At 41.4% G+C, this 20,713-nt stretch overlaps 2 protein-coding genes and 1 long non-coding RNA gene across 6 annotated transcripts; 1 reads left to right on the top strand and 2 right to left on the bottom strand.

Annotated features, from left to right (window-relative positions):
• The first annotated feature begins 581 nt into the window (after positions 1–581).
• On the top strand, positions 582–19,185 carry rundc3aa (RUN domain containing 3Aa). Of its 3 annotated transcripts, none has more exons than XM_084743552.1 (11): positions 582–806; positions 11,864–11,991; positions 12,966–13,099; positions 13,233–13,318; positions 14,217–14,306; positions 15,554–15,634; positions 15,726–15,891; positions 15,987–16,144; positions 16,656–16,769; positions 16,934–17,040; positions 18,214–19,185. In XM_084743552.1, exons 1-11 carry the CDS (start codon positions 700–702, stop codon positions 18,354–18,356), a joined length of 1,314 nt encoding a protein of 437 aa, XP_084599678.1. In that variant the 5' UTR covers positions 582–699; the 3' UTR covers positions 18,357–19,185. The 3 variants fall into 3 exon arrangements, with proteins under 3 accessions (XP_084599678.1, XP_084599680.1, XP_084599681.1); XM_084743554.1 differs by having other exon boundaries at positions 16,937–17,040; XM_084743555.1 differs by having other exon boundaries at positions 11,864–11,979.
• On the bottom strand, positions 5,898–9,614 carry LOC146309059 (uncharacterized). 2 transcript variants are annotated; one of them, XR_014772397.1, is made up of 2 exons: positions 8,949–9,614; positions 5,898–6,037 (listed from the first exon to the last, which is right to left on the bottom strand). It is a non-coding gene; the product is annotated as an uncharacterized LOC146309059 (long non-coding RNA). The 2 variants fall into 2 exon arrangements; XR_014772396.1 differs by lacking the exon at positions 5,898–6,037 and adding an exon at positions 6,837–6,974.
• zwi (zwilling) lies at positions 6,881–11,418 on the bottom strand. Its single transcript, XM_084743556.1, has 2 exons — positions 10,589–11,418; positions 6,881–6,974 (listed from the first exon to the last, which is right to left on the bottom strand). The coding sequence occupies exon 1, from the start codon at positions 11,261–11,263 to the stop codon at positions 11,015–11,017; it is 249 nt and encodes an 82-aa protein (XP_084599682.1). The 5' UTR covers positions 11,264–11,418; the 3' UTR covers positions 6,881–6,974; positions 10,589–11,014.
• Positions 19,186–20,713: the final 1,528 nt, after the last annotated feature.

Below are 20,713 nucleotides of genomic sequence, written 5' to 3' on the forward strand. Positions count from 1 at the left end.
GTTCTGGAAAAAATATATCGGGCAACAATAAATTTAATTAATCTAATGATAATAACATAAAAATATAGAGCAAAATAAATAATAATAAATAAAAGTATGACAATAATAATAATGTCTATACTACATACATCAAACTACAATATAAAACAACAATATAGAAAAATAGGAAAAAAAAGAAATGGAAAAATAACAAAATATGTTGTGCTACAATGTAGTATAACAACAGTGCCATACTACAGATAATGTCATAATATAATGGATCGTGTGGTATTTTTCTTTTACTGTAAAAGTAATTTCTTATGTGTTTATTCTTATGGTAATTTGTGACTTTTAATGTTGATTCCGTTACATCATTTCCACTGGTCTCCTAGCTGTGCCAAATGCATGACGTACTCTGAATAAAAACGGAAATAGAGGTGAAAATAAAAGTATCAGTCAGCACAGTGAAACGCGCTTAAGTGAAAGTGGTTTTACTTTGAAAGTTCCAACCGGAACTCGTACATTTAATCACCTCTAACGTGACGCTCCTCACCGCGTCTGTGTCCTCCTCATCTCCTCCTCCGGCAGCAGCAGCAGCAGCAGCAGCAGCAGCATCCGTGGCTCCCCGCAGAGGACAGCGGGTGTTTGTAGGACACAGGAGGGGAGGGAGGGGTCCTGGCCTGGGCACGGATCCCGAAGAGGCCCCGGGGCCGCCGCTGGATGGAGTCGGGCTGCATTCAGACAGCAATGGCTATGGGTCTGACATCGAAAAAGGCGTCTGCTCGGAGCGTCGGCGTGGAGCGAAAAAACCTCATCACGGTCTGCAGGTATACATCACGACACCGCCGACAGGCTGTATTATATGTCAGTGCCAGTCCCTGCATGCTGCACACTTCATGATTTCACTGAGAGGAAAACAATGCAGGATGTTTATCCAACAAGCTCGTTCCTGTGCTGATTCCTGGGGTGAAACAATGGCAGCAGGACATGAAAGACATGGGAAATAATGTAGAATAATTATAAAGATGAGAGGGATGAAGAGGAGGCAGGTGCGTTTTCACCTTCACATACCCCTGCTGCCATCACGCCCGCCTACTTGTGCAGGAAAATATCACCTATAATATAATATATACCCTTAATTTTCAACGAGTTCCTCTCACGACCTTTGCATTCCCTGGATGCACCTTAAAGATCATATCTTTGGTGTGACATTTATGTTGGATCCCTCACAGGAAAGTATTATTTTTAACAGGTTGAGGCACCTGCTTGATTCCTGGCTAGACCGATCAGCTTCAGAGGATTAAAAAAAATAGACTGGTGGGGTGATATTGTCAGTCCCTAGGATAGAGGAGGACCAGCAGCAGGGTTCTCCCTCCATCACAGTCAGTCAGGTTGAGTGTCTGCCCGTCTGTGTGGGACAAGGACATCTGAAGCCGTGCAAGGACTCCTCCTCCACCATTAGGGTCCCTCAGCCTGCCCAGTACAGAGAGTCCTCATGCACTGATGGTCAGGTCTGTAAAGGCTGTAAATTCATATGTTCCCCCTTACAAGATAGAAAATATCCCAGGGACCCCCTCATGTGTGTCTCCTGGCATAGCTTTTTTTATACTTATATTATTTATGTGCAAGAACAACACAAGAGAAGAACCATTCCTTTGATTGGTGCCTTTTCAATCCCCAGAACATTAAATGCATAAATATGCTCAAAAGGTAGACGTATAATACATTATATTATCAAGCAAAGTGTCCTGCACTGTGTTCTGATTGTAATTTGAAGATACATCATCAGGGCTGGATATTGTTACAATATTATTTACAAAACCCTTAAACCAATGGAGTACTTAATTCGATACCTTCTTCTTAATGAACAAAGTTTACATTGAATGGCTGCAAGTAAAACCATATAGATAGTAATTTTTTTTTTTTCGTGATCTGGGTTCCAAAGGGATCGGTTGGTGGTACTGTTTGACTGGAGAAGTTTTAGTACTTCTTGGTACTGGGTAGGTCTGAACAATGAAACAAAATTTTATCAAAATCACAATAAGGCCTGTTGCAACTTTCAAATCACAGGAGGCGCGATATTTGTTCAAGACGAAATGTGTGTCGAAATACCGTTTTAGATCAAATATTGTAGTGCAGCAGGGATTTCCTGGTTTACACGTTATATTCTGCAGACTTGGTCATTTAAATGTTTTTCAATGAAAATTTGAATAATGATGTAAAAACAGTCACTCCCTCTAATATTTCTCGTTGCATCACAATTGCAACATCAGTCAAAATAATTGCACCCAGATATTTTTTCGGAATCGATCAGCCTGAGTGCTGAGTTATTTCAGTCAGCACCTTAAAGGTATTGTGTACTAATTCTCAGCCCTAGACCTCATGCAAAACAATAAAAACTACCCAGAACACTGAAAAAATAGGATTTTAGGCTGTCGCCGCTCTGTAATACTACACTTTAACATGAAATAAAAACAGTGGGATCCTTCAGAAATCTTATTTTTGTATTATTGTGGGACTCTGTTCCCAATTTAGACATTTAAGTACATTTTATCATCAGAAATTCATCATATTTTGGTTAAAATACACATTTTAGATGGGTCCCCGGGTTTTAACTCAGTACCGTTAACTGTCCTCTTTAGATTTTTTAAATTTTTTTTTTTTTTTTTTTGTGAATCATTTGAAGGTGTCAGAAAAATATGTATGAACCTGAAGTGACCTCTTCAAGTGACAGTAACAGTCCAAAACACAAATATATTCAAATTACTGCCCCAGAGGACGATGAAAAGCAGAAAACTGCATTTTGGAAGCTGGAATAAAAAATATTTTTGGTTTAAAAAAAGACTTACATGGTGATTTTCATCAAACTTGTCAAACCTGCTCATTCTGGATCAAGCATTAACTGAATTTGGGACTTAAAGGTCAAAGTCACTGTGACCTTTTAAAACATGTTTAAAAAGTTTTGCCGACCTACAATCTTTAGTTGAGATAAAATACTTCTTTTGATAAACTAAGAATCTAAAAATTGTTCACAGTGAGCTGTAAACTTAACTTGTCATCATTCGGCTGCCTAAAAATTAAATGGGTTAGATTGAAATATTAAAATAACTCATAACTTCATTGAGTCTACTTAATAATTTTTGAAATTATTTATTTAGTTTGTCGAATGAAGAAAAGTAAATTATCACAACAACAGATTAGTGAGTGATAAACCTTTTTTCAAACTGTAGAGTTTGTATTGAGCTAAAAAATCAATTCCAGTAAGCTGCTTTGAAATTTTGAGCTTCCTCATTTTTAGTGTAAAACGCTGTGCTGATGGCATTTTATGTCAAAAAAAGGTTGAAGGTCAACTTCACTGTGACATCATGATGTTCACAGACAGCGTGTTTCTCACTGGAATCATACATGTCAATGTAGTGATAAACATAAATAAAATAAATTATAAATGTAGTGATCCTTAAAAGTCTCGACCGGTTCACAGAAGCAAACAATCATGTTCTGTTCTGTGAAATCAACAGAGACTTTTGGCAAAATTACAACTTCACTTTGATAATTTTATAGTGTGTTCATGAAATTTATTACAGCATCACTATGTGTCTTGAATTGCAAAGTGACTACAGTCATAAATGATATTGCAGAATGGGATGTAATTATTCGTGCAGAGTGTGCAGGCGTTCTGTTTCTGGCTCCAGACTCTTTGGAACGATCTTGATCTCTTTGGCTGCATTCACAGTGAATGTACCGGGTGTTTAAAGGGATAATATGCAACATTTTCTTTAAAAAACAGTGTTTAGACTCACATAAACTTGATCCATCATCACCTATGACCTACTGGAAATGTTTGGTTGTGTCAGAGAATTTTTTTTCAGAGATTTTTTCATTATTTTGCTGAGCTCAGGACACTTTACCCACCAGAAATATCTCTATTTGATGTCCTGGGAATGAGACTCAACGGTCTGCAGATCTGCCGATTCTGCCTCTTGAAACTAAATGGATCACCCCCCAAAAAACTCAAAAAGACACCATGCAGACTCTCAAATAGACACACAGTAAAGCCTTTTTATTCCAGTACCTTTCTGTCCAAGGTCCTGTGTGCTTTTTAGTGACACTTACAGTGAAGCAAAACACGCGACGTCACACAGAGCATGTCTGCAAAGAAAGAAAAGTTCTCACGATGGACTCACGACACAGAGAGAGATTAGCGGTTTGCACAAAAACACTGTTGTTTTCACTTTGGCCTGACCGTGCTAAGACCACTTTAGTCATTTAAGCGATTTAATAACAAACACACAGGACAATACAGAAATAAATCTCAAACAGCTTTCATCAGTAATGCTTACTACACAGTTTCCATTTTCTAATGAGCAACATGACATTGATTAAGTTCAGTCGGAGGGCAGCTTCTCCCAGGCGAGTCTGTGGTGCCGTCAGATCTGCATCTCCTCGTTCGTGATGTTTCTGACCTTGTTTTTGTCTGTTTTTCTTCTGGTCAGAGTTGATTCAAGTAGTCAGAGGTTGTTGTGTGTTCGTGCAGTCTGATCGGAGAGAGATCCTGAATCAGCAGAGGGCCTCTGGCGGTGCATTAGAGCAGGCAGGGCGTCATGGTGGTGCAGGGATACAGGATCCAGCTGAGACACAGCGTCTTCCACAGCTTGAACTGCTGCCTGGCTGCAGGAGCTTAGCTGACGTTAGTGCTAGATTAGTACACCAGGCCAAGCTTTTATTTTCCCCTAATACATGTGTGTATATATAAAGTCTGACCTCTTTTTCCTCGTCGTCACATCGTACACGTTTAACATACAATCAGCGCACACAGAGATTAACACGTTCAATTCCCAACAGTTTTTGTTTGATGACCTTCTGTCTTTTTGTGGGACTTCAGAGGAACTGGGGCCGTTTCTGTTCAGGTTTGGGTCATAAACAAACACAGTCCTTTTTAAAACTGTATTTATGTAATCTGGCATAATTAGGGGTGTCACAATTTCAATAACTAAATTAGGTTTCAGTTTATACAAACAAACCGAAAAAGCAGAATCAGCGATTCTCGCAGTATTTATTCTTCTCTCCACGAAATATCGAGTCAAATCATGAATTTGGAGAATCATGACACCCTTATGCATAATGTGGGTCACCAGTGCCAGGCATAGAAATCTGCCTAATGTCTTTTCAGTGTTTCAGTGCCTTGCTTATACTGAACAGATGATTAGACACACATATGTACAGCAATAGACATTTGTGTATAATAAAGGAAAACCTGATCAAACATTTTCACCTACACAGGGAGCATTTTTCTGCACAAGGTCTGAAACCAAGACTTGAAGCTGCTACAAGGAGCGGTCGTATGTGGATTTCCACTGGTATAGCCACAAATATATAAATTTAATAGAATAAAAATCTCTGGCCTGGTAAAATGTCAACACAGCCTCGTTTCATCTGATTTATGGAGAATCCAACCCTGTGGCAGGCATTAAAAAATAGCCAATCTTCTTGCAAATGGTTTCGTTTGCTCATGTGGGTCATATAGAGGCATCACTGTTAAACTGAGGCTGTTTCATAATGAGTTAAAAACTCCTTGTAGTAGCTTTAAAATGAAGAATAATGATGGCAGAGAAACGAATAAAAGAGACTGCTACGGTCAGGTGAAAAAGTTGCAATAACCATCATTTTAACTGCAATTTTTTTTTACCTGACAGCATCAGAAAATCCAAAGGAACTTTATCTTAATGGCGTGGAACAGACTTTGTGATATTTCTCATGTCCATGGCGACAGCAGTGTCATCGTGATCTACTGTATCTCTGTGCTGTTGCCACTAGCAACAGGTTTTATCTAAACACGGCAGGGCTGAGTGCAGTCAGTGGGAGTTTTCATCCACTTTACCTTTGTTTTTCTCAGCTGAATTTGACCAGATGCTGAGGATCAACAGTCAAAATTTGTTCGAGAGGCCGCATGCTGCACTGTAATGTTTAAAACTGACTGCATTGCTGCTTTAGTCTGGCTAAGAGCTCTCACGCCGTCGTCCGTGCCTGGAGGAGCAGCGTTGCTGTGGACACGGTGAACCTAAGAAAACATAGATAAGACGAGTGAGATTTTAAAGGTCTGATGTGAGGCGTCGTCCCTGCAGCTGCTACCTGTGAACGAGAGGAACAGGGAGTGAAAAGAGACAGGGCAGCAGCGGCGGCAGCGATGTGGTGCATCTTGGCTTGAGCTCTTCTGGGGCGTGGCTCTAGAGTGGAGAATAAAATGTTCTGTACCGTAGTAAACACCACTACATATTCATATCTCATGGACGTGCTTCTGCAAGTGGGTGGCTCTTGAATTCTGAACAATAGGAAGGGCTACCACTTTCCACCTCTCTCAGCTCCATTTTTGAGAAATAATGAGAAATGTCAACAAATCTTTGGACCTGGAATAACATTTGCTTGTTCAATTTCTGTGCAACCTTCTTTTACACTTATTTTTACCATCAAGTATGTGAAATTACAGCAGAAGTTTCTACAGGTTTGACTAAACATTTGGATCTACTCTCACCAGCTATTTCCTTGTGACACCCTTTTTAATTCTCATTTTTACCCCCCTGTCAGGTTCAAACATCTGATTTACTCTCTCGGAGCTTCTCAGCCCAACACCCTCGTTGTCCATCTTGCACATTTCTCCCTCTGCACCTCCTCTGACCATGAAACACTTTGCCTGGACGCTTTTTCACAGAGGGGAGCCGGTGAGAGAGGGACACACCCTGCCATAGTTGCATTTTCTTTTTTTCTTTTTTTTTTTACATCTTTGTCTATTTTGATTCGGCCCAAATTATCATTCTTATCTGAATATTCCTCAAAGCACGCGGCATTCTTTCTCTTGGCCTTTTGTGCCGATCCAGTACAGGACAGGACGTCTCCCCCAGCCGTCCAAGACGATAAACACAGCACTGGCTGGTGTTACACAGTGCTGCGGCCGGTGAGGAGTCCGCCTGTGTCATCTGATCCTGCTGGTTATGCCAAGACTACAGAGACAGAAACAGAAAGAGGAGGGGGAGAGAAAGAGAAAGGAGTCAGGGAAATGTTTACGGGGGAGAAATAAAAAGCTGAGAGAGTTAATGTGAGAGTATTTGGGTGAGGTGTCGCTGCTGATGAACGTAGTTTTGGTTATCCTGGGTGGTTCTGCGGATCAAACACACTTGTGTAAGTACAGTAGAGGGGTGAGAAAGAAGAACAAGAGGGCATTTAGAGTGGAGAGCTGAGAGTGGCCTTGGCAGCGATCCAGGCTGAGTGAGAGGGGGCACAAAAGAAGCTTGTCAGAAGGCCCTGCAGTTGTTTTTCAGTGTCAAATCGTACCAAGAGCATGTTGCTATTCCACTCCATACATTTGCATATGAGGCACGCCAGCAATTCCCCTTCAGATCAAAGGACTTCAGTTAATGTACAGTCATCTGCTGTGGTGTTCCTTTGGAGATAACGCTGTGGCTTTATCTGGTCAGAGAGGCCTGCAACATGATTTCAAGTGCTACAACATCAACCAATGAATACACCGAAAAAAAGTTGAGAAAACTCTTTTCAAAGAAACCGTTTTCATTAGATTTTTGAGTTTTGAATCAAACTCAAACTGAAATAACAAGAAAAGATACACCGGGTGCTCGCGGTGGTGAAGTAGTGAACTCCAGGTTAATGCAAGGTGCACTTGAAGTTAAACTGGTCTACTTAGAAAAAGGAAAGAGTGACTCTTTGTAGCCACGCCCTGAAGGAAATCCAGTGTGAGTCAAAAGCTGTTGGCATCCTTTTTGTGACTTTTAACTGTGATTTGCCTTAATCAATAAAATGTTTTTGTCCTTGACTCTGTGCAGGCATGCCTGCAGTAAGCTGTGTGGCTTACCTGTTTCAAACTTTTCAAAAAAGTTTTGGCAACTAATAATGTTGTGTTGAGACAACAACTTTTCTTCTTTTGATAAACTTGAATCTTTGAGTTTTAGAAACCCACAAAAATTGTATTTCAGAGACTGTTCACAGTGAGCTGTAAACCTGATTTTTCATTATTTGGGTGCTTGAAAATTAAATGGTTGCAATTGAAAATATTAAATTAACCATCACTATTCACTTTCACTTCAATGAGTGTGCACAGCTATTTTTTAAATACAATTTTTGGGGGTTGCCACGATTTGAAGTTTAAAGTTTATCCACAGTAGAAAAGTAAATTATCTCAGCATTAATTGATGAGTTTGACTTTGACTCAAAACTCAAAAATCTATTGAAATTTAGCATTTTCTCAACTTTTTCTTTCAGTTTTACAGTGTAGCTTGGGCATTAACCTGTGGTTCCCGTACTGGGCCCTGAGAACTGCTGGGGGCCTCTTGGTGGTTTTCCAAGGACTCCGCACTCTGCATAATGAGGAACTGCATGATTTCATGAACCTTTCTGTCAGAATGTGTGTTTTCACGATCCACTTTTCATCTTAAGTTTTAGACAGTTTTCTAAGGTCACATCTAACAGAATATCGGTACTGATAGAGATCATGTCAAAGGAGCACCTGTGCACTGAAGCACATCTCTTTTAGGAGCATAAATGCAACAGCGATTCTCTTACACCTCATTTACACCTGGTATTTAAATGTAATCAATATCCAGACGGGGAAAAATACATGTTAATGCATGGTGTTAAAGTGCTACGTGATCGTAATGTGATCGAGTCTGCCTGACCACATCTGGAAGTGGTCTGGCTTGCACTGTGTTCAGATTTTAGGTAGATGTAAATGCAACTCATCCAACAATCTGGATCCAATTTTAATACCAGGTGTAAGTGGGGTGTTACCCAACTGCCAACGTACAATATTTGAGCTCACAAGCGAACTGGCCTCATCTGCCAAGTGGATTTGGAGAGCATGTACTTGCAGGAACTACCTCACATCCTGGACCTCTATTTTACCTTGACACCTAAATGATCTACTTGCAGAAAACATTATGAAGCAGAATTTAGACGCCACTGACCTGTTTCCTTGATAAATCCGGCATGACCAAAAACAAGTCAAAGTTCCAAAAGCAGATTTAATCCAGTTTTCGCTCTCAGTTGGGATAGACCCTGTGCAGATGCTGCCGTAGTGGTGTCCATATATTCTCTGTGATGGTGCTGTTTTCTTGTGACATTTTGTGCCATTCCCCCCACCCCGCGATGAGGTCCCCCCTCATCTAGAGCGTCTTGCGTTTGGGGAAGATGGCTTTCCGAAACGAGGTCGTGGTCGAGCCTCTGCTGAAGGAGGCGCTGCCCAGGGAGATCTTGGTCTTCCCGCTGGTGATGGTGGAGGAGCCCAGAGATGTGGTGCTCCTGCCCCTGGTGATGGAGGAGCTCCCCATGGCGAGCTTGCTCTTTCCCCTCTTTATGGTGGTGTTGCCCAGGGTTAAGGCCGTCTTCCCCTCGGTGAAGCTGGTGTTGCCCATCGTCTTCCTGACCCAGATTCGACGGCGGGGTTCGGGGCTCACTCGACGCAAAGCATCGCACACTCATGCAGCGCACCCTGCTCTGCCCCTCGGCGATAATAGTAACATCAGCCACAATCCAGAGCAGACCAGAATGCTAAGCGTGGATAGCGCGACCCCCGTGTCACATAATGCCTTCGTTGAGCTGATCGACGTGGGCTCTGGAAGGCCACATACCACCCATGTGTCCCTGTGAATGGACAGAGGCAGCCGTAGGTGGCCACAGCCTCTCTGGGGGGAACAGGACAGTGGAGCGATTGTCCTATCTCCACGACGACACCAGACGGTTGAAGGACACATTGTTGCAAAGGGAGCAATCTGCGGTGACATCACTTTCTTCTGAGCTATTGTTCCCTATAGCCTCTGATTGTAAGACATAGCCTCTGTGTACGACCGTATACACCTTATGTGAAATGAGTGGCGCTGTGTCAGATTGGATAAGAGGAAGGATGGATGTGCTCATGTCAGGTTCTGCGTGTAGTGAAGGTTTTGTTTGCACCTCCTGTATTTATTTCCTTTTCAAATATGGGTGTGGTTCCCATTTATTACCTTTATGTATCCTTGCTGAACTGTCTGGGTCTTTAATTTCTACCGTTTATGTCACTTAGATCGTAGAAAAACTCAGATCTACTTACAAAACAATCGAGCCAAGCAGTGTTTAGACATGTTACCTTTATAAGCATTGTTACATCAACCAGCTTTTACAGTTTTCTACTTCAAAACTGCGTTCCCTGGTGGACATATATGGCAGGATAGTTATGGCATGCATATGCATATCAGCATGCACAAAAATACCACATTTAAATACCAAAGACATGTTGATGACTGTACATGTACAATATACAGGAGAATAGTGCTGATGAAAAACACACACGCTCTCTTGTGTCTCCACATACATCCCACACGGCTGTTTCACACTTTTCCCTCCTCGTCAAGTAGACACACCATAAAGCATCGTCTCATCGCTGTCACATTAGCATAACACGCTCAGCATGGCTTTGGAACATCTCACTCTTGATTGCAAACCCATTAGATCTGCAGCTCGCTTAGCGCCTTCTTAAAAGGGAATCCACAGGTGACAGATGATGTCATGCCACATTGATCACAAACATAGCAGCTATTTATTCATTTATTTATTTATTTATACTACTGACCTGCTAACACTGACCAGACAGAAATATCCGTGGGTTTTTAAGTGTGTGCAGGAATCATGTGTGAAAATCCCAGTAGATGTTGCTGTGCGTTTCTTTGCCCCTGACGAGGATGGTTTTGACCACGGACACAGACTTGGTCCCATGGGTGAAGGTCAGCGTGGTGAGAGTGCTCGTGGTCTCCCCTCGTGTGACAGAGGTTGTGCCCACCGCTAAGCTGATGTTGCCCAAAGTTATGGTGGTTCTGCTCCAGGAGATCGAGGATTTGCCCCAGGAGATGGCGTACTTAGTCCTCAGGATCGAAACCCTGCCTTTGGTGAAGGAGGTCTTGCTTGATGAGAATGTGGTTTTCCACTCATAGTTAGAGTCTTTTTTGGACTGCTTGGCTGCTTTGGGTGTCTTCGCCCCGGCTTCAGCGGTCCGGTCCATCTAGGTGTTCCTGCGCTTGGACATCAAGGCTTTGCGGAAGGAGGTGGTGGTGGTTCCCCGGCTGAAGCTGGCCCGTCCCAGAGCCACGGTCGTCTTTTGCCTTTGGATGGTGGAGTCTCCCATGGAGGTGGTGGTCACTCCCCTGAAGATGGAGGAGTTGCCCAAGGAGACGGTAGTCTTTCCCCTGGCTATGGAGGTGCTTCCCACTGCCAGGGCAGTCTTGCCCTCGGTGATGCTAGTGTTCCCCATCGCAGCGGAGGCAGTCAGCCCGAGCCCGTGCCTGGATCCCGGCTCCTAACATGCAAGCTGCATCGCCGCCCGTGTGTGCAGCAGGGCGAGCATGTGAGGTCAAAAGCCAAACTAAAACTGCGGCAGCGGCTGCCCTAAATAGATCAGACCACCATGTATAGATGAGGGGGAGGGAATTATTTGATCATTCTTTGATGCTGGCCGGTCCCTCAGAGAGACGAGACCCAAAGGGACCTGGACGCACAGCTGAAAAGACAGGGGGTAATTGTATTGTTTTCATGATAACACTGCCAAAGCACTGAAGGGGTACATTGTGTAGTACACAAGACAATTGGGGTGACCTCAGTATGATAAGATGGCGTGGTTCCCAAAAAGAAAAAAAAGCCCTCCTCCCCGCTATTGTTGCAGGGTTCAAATACAGTAGTACATTTGTCTGCTGGGTTACAGTACACGGCTGCGTCTCAGCGGCTTGTGCGCCTCACACAACCAGCTGAAAGTTCAAATCCTTCACATATGCAAAGCAGAGAGGTAGATTTTTTTTTTCCATTGCATTGTCCTGTGTTTTTCTAACTCCTCTTCTTCTGTGTGTTTCTGTTTCAGATTCTCTGTAAAGACTCTCCTAGAAAAGTACACAGCAGAGCCCATAGATGACTCATCCGAGGAGTTTATTAACTTTGCCGCCATTTTAGAGCACATCCTCAGCCACCGCTTCAAAGGTAACACTGCAGGTAACATATGGCGCAGGAACAGACGGACAAAGCAGTTAAAATGACTTTGAATGTGAGACAGTGAAAAACGTGCGTTGGGTTGCACCAACAAAGATTAATTTTATATGAGATTAATTTTAATCAGGGTTTAAAATGAGCAAATCCAGATTTAAAATCAAGCACAGCTTTGTTGCACAATTAAAAACTAATCTTAGTTTAGTAAATCCAGGTTCAGTGATTGAAACCAAAATTAAATAGAGTTTAATCAACATGGAAATGCTAAAATTAAATTAAACAAAAAATGTGAGTGTTGTTGGGATCTCTAAGCATAAAGTAGGAGAGAAAACAGTTAACTTTCCCCTCGTCTGTAGGATGTCCCTTAACAAAACATTGTTAGCTAGCTTAAAAGTGAAAACATGTTATATTGTTTGCTAAGTAGCTAAAAGGTGTTAAAAAGTATTTGTATGCCAGCTCACTAAAAAGTTGGTTAGCCTGTTTATCCTACACATGAAGTATTTAACTAAATCCAAGTAAAAAAGGCATATTTTAAATGTTAAACCTCCTCAAGTATAAGTTTAAAGTTAATACTGGATCACATTTCAAATTGTTTAAAGGTTTTGGCACAACAGAATTAAATAAAATCTAATTTTTGAGTAAAAAAATAAACTGAGGTTCAAAGAGAGGTTTGAATTGTATCCCTGTGAGTTTGGTGCAACATAAATTAAAGTTAAACCATGATTTAATCAGATTTAAAACTTAATCCTTGTTGGTGCAACCCGCCTTAAATATGTAAGATTTCATATAAAGCCGGAATAGAAATTTACTGCATAGAATATATTATAGACATTAACCATAGAAGCAAAATTACATTATGAAAACAGCCAAAACATTTATGATTATACAGTTAACTGTACTGTTGCTGTGGTGCTTTTAGTGTGGGCTGTTGTCAGAGCAGAAATGATTTATTTATTGCTGTTGTTTTAATCTTGGACCAGGTTCAGGAAGCTGGTTCAGCTCAGATGGACAGCGCAGTTTCTGGGAATATATCCGACTGGCGTGCAGCAAGGTGCAGAACAACTGCATCGCCAGCATCGAAAACATAGAGAACATCAGCACATCACGGGCCAAGGCAAGGACATCTGTGATGCAGAATTGTGTGTGCGTGACGCTGAGTGTGTGTGTGTGTGTGTGGGATATTGCCAGAGACGGCAGCGGAGAGAGAAGGCCCTCTGTTCCTACTCACTTTTTACACTGTCCTACAGGGGCGTGCGTGGATTCGGGTGGCGCTGATGGAGAAACGTCTGTCTGAATATGTATCCACTGCTCTGAGGGACACAAGAACAACCAGGTCAGGCTGATCATTTAAAGGGACAGTCGTTAAATTTCTGATTTTGTTGATTTTAGCAACGTTTTTGATGCCATGTGACAGCATGGGTTTTTTTCTTACCGAGGTGACAAAGCAACGTATTCCCACGGGATGGCAGTTTATGTTAAATTTATTGAAGCGTTGCTCCTTTAAGGAATAGGGGCAGAGGGTGTTATGAGTGAAAGTGAGCAGCAGACTGAGAGTGACTGTGATGCCCACGGCGGAGCAGAAAGCTGTCAGTCTAGCAGTAAATGTACCGCTTCATAAATGAGAATATTCTTTGGTTTCTTTACTCCTTTATGACAGTAAACTGAATATCTTTGACATTCGAGGACATCAACCTGGGCTTTGATTGACAATTAATTGATTAATCAGGGAAATAATGGAAATAACAAATAATCGTTAGTTGCAGGCCAACTCTAGACCAAAAAAAGTCTCGTCTGTTATTCCCTAAATGCAGGAATAGCGATGGAGGTTAGCCCCGAAGAAGCTGAGCAGGAAAGGCAAAAGTTTAGCTAATGCTAACGCTAATTCGGCTCCAGTGCGTTTGTATCAGAGGCAGAGGCCACGTTCCTGACTTGTGTCTGACAGATCCAGAGATGTATTTATAGATCAATGTGCTGATCTCAACATGAGATTGACCCTTCAAAATAAAATTTGCAGTGATGACAGTAATGAGCTCAACCCCACAGTAAGCATCACATGACTGCGATACTGCAGTTATCACCACAGCTCTAATGTGACCTGAGGAAAACACATGCCTGCTCCAGATGTTTATAGCGTCACGCTGGCTGTAAAATCTCACGAACTGTCTGCAGGTAGAATCACTGTTGTGTCAGAATAATATCTGAAAGATAATAAACTCTGTCTCCCCTGACAGGAGGTTCTACGATGACGGAGCCATTATGCTGAGAGAGGAGGCCACAGTCCTGACCGGCATGCTGATCGGACTCAGTGCCATTGACTTCAGGTGAAGGTTTCAACATGTCTGTAATACACCCCAGGCTTTTAAACAGTTTTTTTTTTAGAACGAATGCATTATGTTTTCAGGTCGTCCATCTGATTCTTGTGAATCTTTATTTAGTGTTTAAGGATGAACTGATTTAAGGTGGAAGGTCGCTGTGACCTGTGATTATGACATATCATAAATAATACAACTATGGCAAAATTTCACTTAAATCTCTTAATAGGATAAAATGTTGAAGTGATGTCATTTTATATCCAGAGGGTCAAAGGTCAGCTTCACTGTGACATCATAATGTTCAGCTCTCTGTCAGTCCTCTGTGCTCCTCAGTAAACAGCCTCTGAGTCTCACTGGGATTTATTCACTGGAATCATCAGTATAGTGATAACTTGTGCTTCACCAAGAAATACACTTAAAACTGTCAAAGTGTTTACATGAGACTCAACAAACAGGGATGTAAACTGCAACTTGACTGGTTGGAGGCTTTTGTTTTTAAATTTTAATTTTAGTTTTAACCTGAGCCAGGCCAAAAATGATAGCAGTCATATTACATCCATAGAGGGACAGTAGTATACAGATGTTCAAAAATTAATTAATTCATAATATTGTATGTAAGTTCAGTTATTGAAATCAGTATAAGGAAGTAAAAAACGGATAGCGATCTTTTGCAACCTCATGCTGGGTCACGACTCCTATGTTTAGTAAGTCTGTTAAGGTATTAGTGGAGAATATGGCTTCATGAATAATACATTGTGATAAGATGTATATGCACTTTCTCATCTTTAATGTATTTCTTTATCAATTATGTAAATGAGAGTATGTCTGACACATCTGCAGTATAAAAATGGCCACATATACTTTTACTGTGCTGCTTGTATTTCACACACATAAAGCTGAACAAACATTTTTACACACGCGTCTCTCTCCAGCACCAAATAGGAATTCAACAAGCCGAACTGACACTGTCGACAGTAAAAGGAGACATTTGAGGACGTCATCTTGGGCTTTGGAAAACACTGATTGATCTTTTTCACCATTTTCTGACATTTAAAAACAAAAAACTATTAATCGATTAATTGAGAAAAAATCAGACAGTTAATCACCTGTGAAAATAAGGGTTAGTTGCAGCCCTAACGGACACCACCATGGATTATCCCTGTAACAAAGTGGTCACATTTTTGCATATTGACCATATGCAGTCCAGCAGTATACTCAGCTTTGACCCAGTGTTGGTTGTCTTTGTCTCTGTGCAGTTTTTGCTTGAAGGGGGAGACTCTGGACGGGAAATCCCCGGCTGTGATTGACTACACACCCTACCTGAAGTTCACGCAGAGGTGAGGCTGAACTGAACCTGTCACTCAACTTTTAGCACCACAATCGTGAGCATGTGCGGCGCTGCAACGCTGTCCCCTCTGTGCCATGCAGCTACGACTACCTGAGTGATGAGGAGGACCGTCGCAGCGTGGACAGCAGCAACAGCGAGGAGAGCGTCCCTGAGCATCCCTACATCCCTCTGGTGACCGACGAGGAGAGCTGGAGCAACAAGTGTCGCAAGATGGAGCAGAGGTTTAAGATCGTCTACGCCCAGAAGGTGACTCACAACAGCTGCGAAAAACTAGTTCGTGTTTGAATTCTCGCTGCTCGCTGTGGACTTCTGCTCAAAAATCTCCTTGCGTTCATGTTCAGGGTTACCTGGAGGAGCTGGTGCGTCTGCGGGAGTCGCAGCTGAAGAACGTGGAGACGGAGAACAAGTGTCTGAGAGCCAAGGTGGAGGAGCTGACGGTGCAGAGCCAGCAGGAGAAGAAGGAGCTGGAGGCCATCGTGCTGGAGCTTCAGGCACAACTGTGAGAAATCAAACAAAAATTAAAAATACACACAAACCAAATTATATTTAGCCAAATAAAAAGCTCCAGATATATCTGTGAGCTGCAAATCCTGTTCTCTCACAAACACACATTAACTCTCCAGCGTTACACAATATGTGCACGTTCAGCAGAGGTTAAAGGGATAGTTCACCAAAAAATGAAAATTCAATCATTATCCATTCACCCTCATGCCGATTGCGGGTCGAGTTTAGTTTTTTATTCAACAAAACAGTGTTGCAGAATCTCCCAAACAATTTAAGTGAGTGGTGATCAGTTTTCAAGCGAAAAAAAAAACCAACTGAAAAGAAAACATAAAATGGCTCCATACTGCTCGTCAGGTGGAAATCTTGACCGTTGAGACGTCTGCCTTCTCGTCATTATAATGACAACATAATGGAGTGTTTATTTTTAGAGCGATATTGATGACTTCATGCACAAAGTGGCTCATTGATTAAAAGTAATTGAATTATTTATTATTTTCTTCATGCAGCTCTGCCCTCATGCCCTGTGATTCCTCTCACCTGGCTAAAGATCTTTCCATCCCGCTGGTCAACCAGTGGTCCACCATCACAAACAACCAGGGCGACGTCAAGCTTTTCCGCAGGTAAACTGACACGAACAGTACGTTTCTATTTTATTTTTATCTGTTTATATTCACAGATTTGCATGGAGGATAACACACACATCATGAATAAGTAGGTAGATGCAATAAATGCACCGAACATTGCTTCAGGTATTTGTGCCTTGAGGATGTTTTTGTCCGTCCAGGAGGAGTTTCCACAGTTTGGAGCAACTTTCTGCTGAAGTCAGTCTGAACTCGGACTCCCAGAAGACTGATGGGAGACAGAACGGAGATGCTGCCTGGACTTCAGCAGGTGAAATACTTCTCACTGCTACTGCATTCACCACAACATGTTCACTGCAATATTTAAATGTGCAGTATTCCTCTGTCCATTTTAAAGTGTTAGTATGGATTTTTTGCCATCCTGCTCAAGCAGCTCAATCTGTCAAAACTAAACCTGCAAGCAGCAATGAGCAGTTTTCCACCTGAAAGTACATACTGAGTTTCATGATGATTGGACAAATAGTTAATGGACACCAAAACCACCAGTTTTTCAGATGTACGTTTGTGGCGCCTGTACCTATGGACGGGTGCTTTCGAACACCTACTCCCAGTCAGGGCCTGAAGACATCTACTCAGTTTTATGATGATTGTACAAATGTTCAATGAGTGATGACCAACTCCCTGCTTTGTGAAGACATTTTGACCTCTGGTGTACATGTTTCTTGACTGATGTTGCTCATTTGTAACAGAAATGTGTGTCTCAGTCCCCTGATGCTGTCTATCAAATTTGGTGTCGATAGAGTCAAAATCCAAAAAGTTAATGTCACTTTACTGTTTTTCAGTTTATGCTAACTAGCAAAAAATCCATCATGGCGGATCTTTAGGGTCCAGAGGCTTTTTTTGTAGAGCATATTGAGATGGACTTATGTTTCAAATTTCAAGTCAGTTGGACTTACAGTGTAAGGGGCGTGGCCTCTCCAAAATTGCATTTTTGGCATCAATGATAGCACCACCATGTGGCTGATTGGGCTCATACTTCTTGGGAATCTAATGCACATAATTTCCAGTTATTTGGCCAGCTCATGGACATTTGATTTGTTCCACAAGACAAATAATAATAATAACAAACCAACACAAAAACAATAGGGTCAGCTGTTATTTTTGTCTTTTGTAACGTTGGTTTTCCTTCATACCAGTGATGAACCTGAACTATCCCTTTAAATGAGCTACATTTTACTTTATAAGCTTTATAAGCAGAAAACAGTAGTAAAGTACCAATATTTCTGCATGAGTAGGAATATATTTGTGCATTTTCCACTACTACATAGAAGCCTCTCAGAGGCAGCCACCCATGCATGTGTACATTCATGCTCACACAAAGACACGCTTGATGCCTGTTTATGATGTTTCATGTGGGCAGCTTGAACTATGCATGATCAGAGGCTCACTTTTCTTGTGCTATTTCTCTGTTTTGTCCCTGCAGGAAAAGACAATACTCCCTCCATGCTGGGCCTGTGTGGCTCTCTGGCCTCTTTACCGAGCTCCAAGTCCCTGGCCAGCCTCAAGTCCAGCGAGTGTTTGGTCAACATCAGCACCGAACCCAGCCCTGCTCTCTCTCCCAGCTAGAGACAGAGATTTAACAGAGATTTAGCCCCCAGCCTGTCTGCCTGGTGATGCTGCGTTGACCTTGCCGAAAAAACCCGACCAAAACCCCGCTCCCACCGTCCACCACCCTCCATCGACAGGAAAGTCATGACACCGCCTCTGGATTTTTGTACACACGAGAGTGAAGTCATCATGAAGCTGAAAGGATCCATGTCTTTTGGTTCTTTCCCTTCTTCCTCGCCTTATCCGCTCGACTCTTCTCTCACACTCTCCCACAATCACTTTGTACTATCTGTGAATTGCTCCATCCTCCATCGTGCAACTCCTCTGCAAACTCCTGCCAGATCTTTTCCAATGCATCCGTTTGTTTCCTTAAATTGTATCTTGCTCCTTATTTGAATATCAGTATTCTTCCCACGACATCGTCCGTGTGTTTGTGCGCCTTTGGCCTCTTTTACTCAATCTTCTTGTAACCAAAACAGCACTCGCAGCTCTTTGGATGCAGCCACTTGCAAAGAGAGATGATTTTAAGTGATTCAGATTATCCATACACAGTAGAGGATGGGTTTTTACAGACTGTCCTTACAGTGACACAGCACTGAGAAATATGTTTTATGTGTGACTGAATGGTGTTTGGGGTGAAAGTGCATATTATTCCTGCTTGAGTAATCAAACACTGTTACGGTTTGTTTAAATCTGTGCAGCTATTTATTGAATCTATCAGCTCTTATGCTACAACATATGTTCATTTATCTCATTTTATCCAATACAGCAGTTTGTTCTTTTTACATGCATAAATTGGGTTATTTTTTTGTTTGTTTTGTGTTGCAATAAACTGCCTTTTCCATTATTTGTGTCTGATTGTGTAGCTCACAATGCTAAATGAAAAGATGATGCCAAAAACAGGGATTTTAAAAATACATCCAAATCAGGAGGTTACTGGATTGAGCAGCTTGTTGCAGGGGACACGTGTGCTCTGGCTCCATCCTGTGGTTTAACACTGTAATGCATTGAATGAGTACCCAGAATGCTCCTCTATTTCTAAGAACAACACGGGAGAACACAGGTAGCTAAATGAAAATCTGAAAATAAATTGTAATTTTTAAAGTAACTAAAGCCACAGAGAAATATACTGGAATAAAAAGTACAATATGTGAAATAGGAAATGTGGGATAGAAGTATAAAGTTGCAAAACATGGAAATACTCAATGAGTACCTTGAATTTGTATTATGTATTTATAAGTAGAGTATCTGAGTAAAAGGTTTGGATGGTTTTTCCATCACTGTATGGATACACATTTGAAGAATATTTAGTCCTGAAAAAATCTGGTTCTAGTCTGTTAGGACAGATCAGCAAAGACAGGAAGTCCAGTCCGACCTTTGATGATGGAATAGTTTAAACTGCTTTATTTATATATTGATTATTAACTTAGAAATAATTCATAAACTCAATAATTGATAATCAAACCAGGGGAAGTTAACTTCAGACTCAGTTACAGTGTAAAGCTGATAGATGCACATTAAACTAAAGGGAGTTTAGATCCAGACACATCAAACTGTTGGAGGGTTTTCTGCCGTCTTTCTCTCCCTGCAGGAAGTTCAAATAACTTTCTTTGAAGACTGTAAATTCAAAGAACAATGAATCCTCTCCCTGGATTTATTAATAAAATGTTTTGTTGAATGCAGCTGCTTGAGGAAAAGCAGCACAAGAAAAATATTAATGCAAATATATATGATGAATATATTTTATGTTATAGGACCTCCTCTCAGAAAAAGTGCTGTGTCTCCATCACAACAAAGAAAAAAAAAACACTATTAAGTGTATGTTAAATATCAGTGTAGTCAACACATCAGTTTGATTCATGCTCATTATATGATTTTATTTACAGAGAACTTCTGCAGCTCCAAAATTCATGTTTTTGTTTCCTCATTTATTTGATTTTTCCTCTCAAGCAGAAAAACAAACGTCTTCTTTCAGTATTTGGTTAATACAGAAAAACAAATTCTCACTCGACTGAAGACTGAATTGAATAATTGAATATAAACAGACATAAGTACTTTTGTACTTTTACTTGGGTAAAACTTTGAATGCAGGACTTTTACTAGAGTATTTCTACACTGTGGTAGCACGTAGTTTACTTTTACTTTTCATGTTATTAAGATTACCCATCAACCCTGATGCTCTATTACTGACATCACTGCAACATTCTGGTTAAAGGGACAGTTCACCCCAAAATAAAAAATACTTATTTTCCCTCTGGCCTGTCCTACTGTTTATCCATAGTTTTGGTGTGAGAGTTTTGGAGATATCAGCTGCTAGTATAATGAAGCTAAACATCACTCAGTTTGTGAAGCTCAAAAACTCAACAGCAATGTAG

Source organism: Lutjanus erythropterus, chromosome 19 (genome assembly GCF_056507025.1).
Source record: "Lutjanus erythropterus isolate fLutEry1 chromosome 19, fLutEry1.hap2, whole genome shotgun sequence".
NCBI lineage: Eukaryota > Metazoa > Chordata > Actinopteri > Lutjaniformes > Lutjanidae > Lutjanus > Lutjanus erythropterus.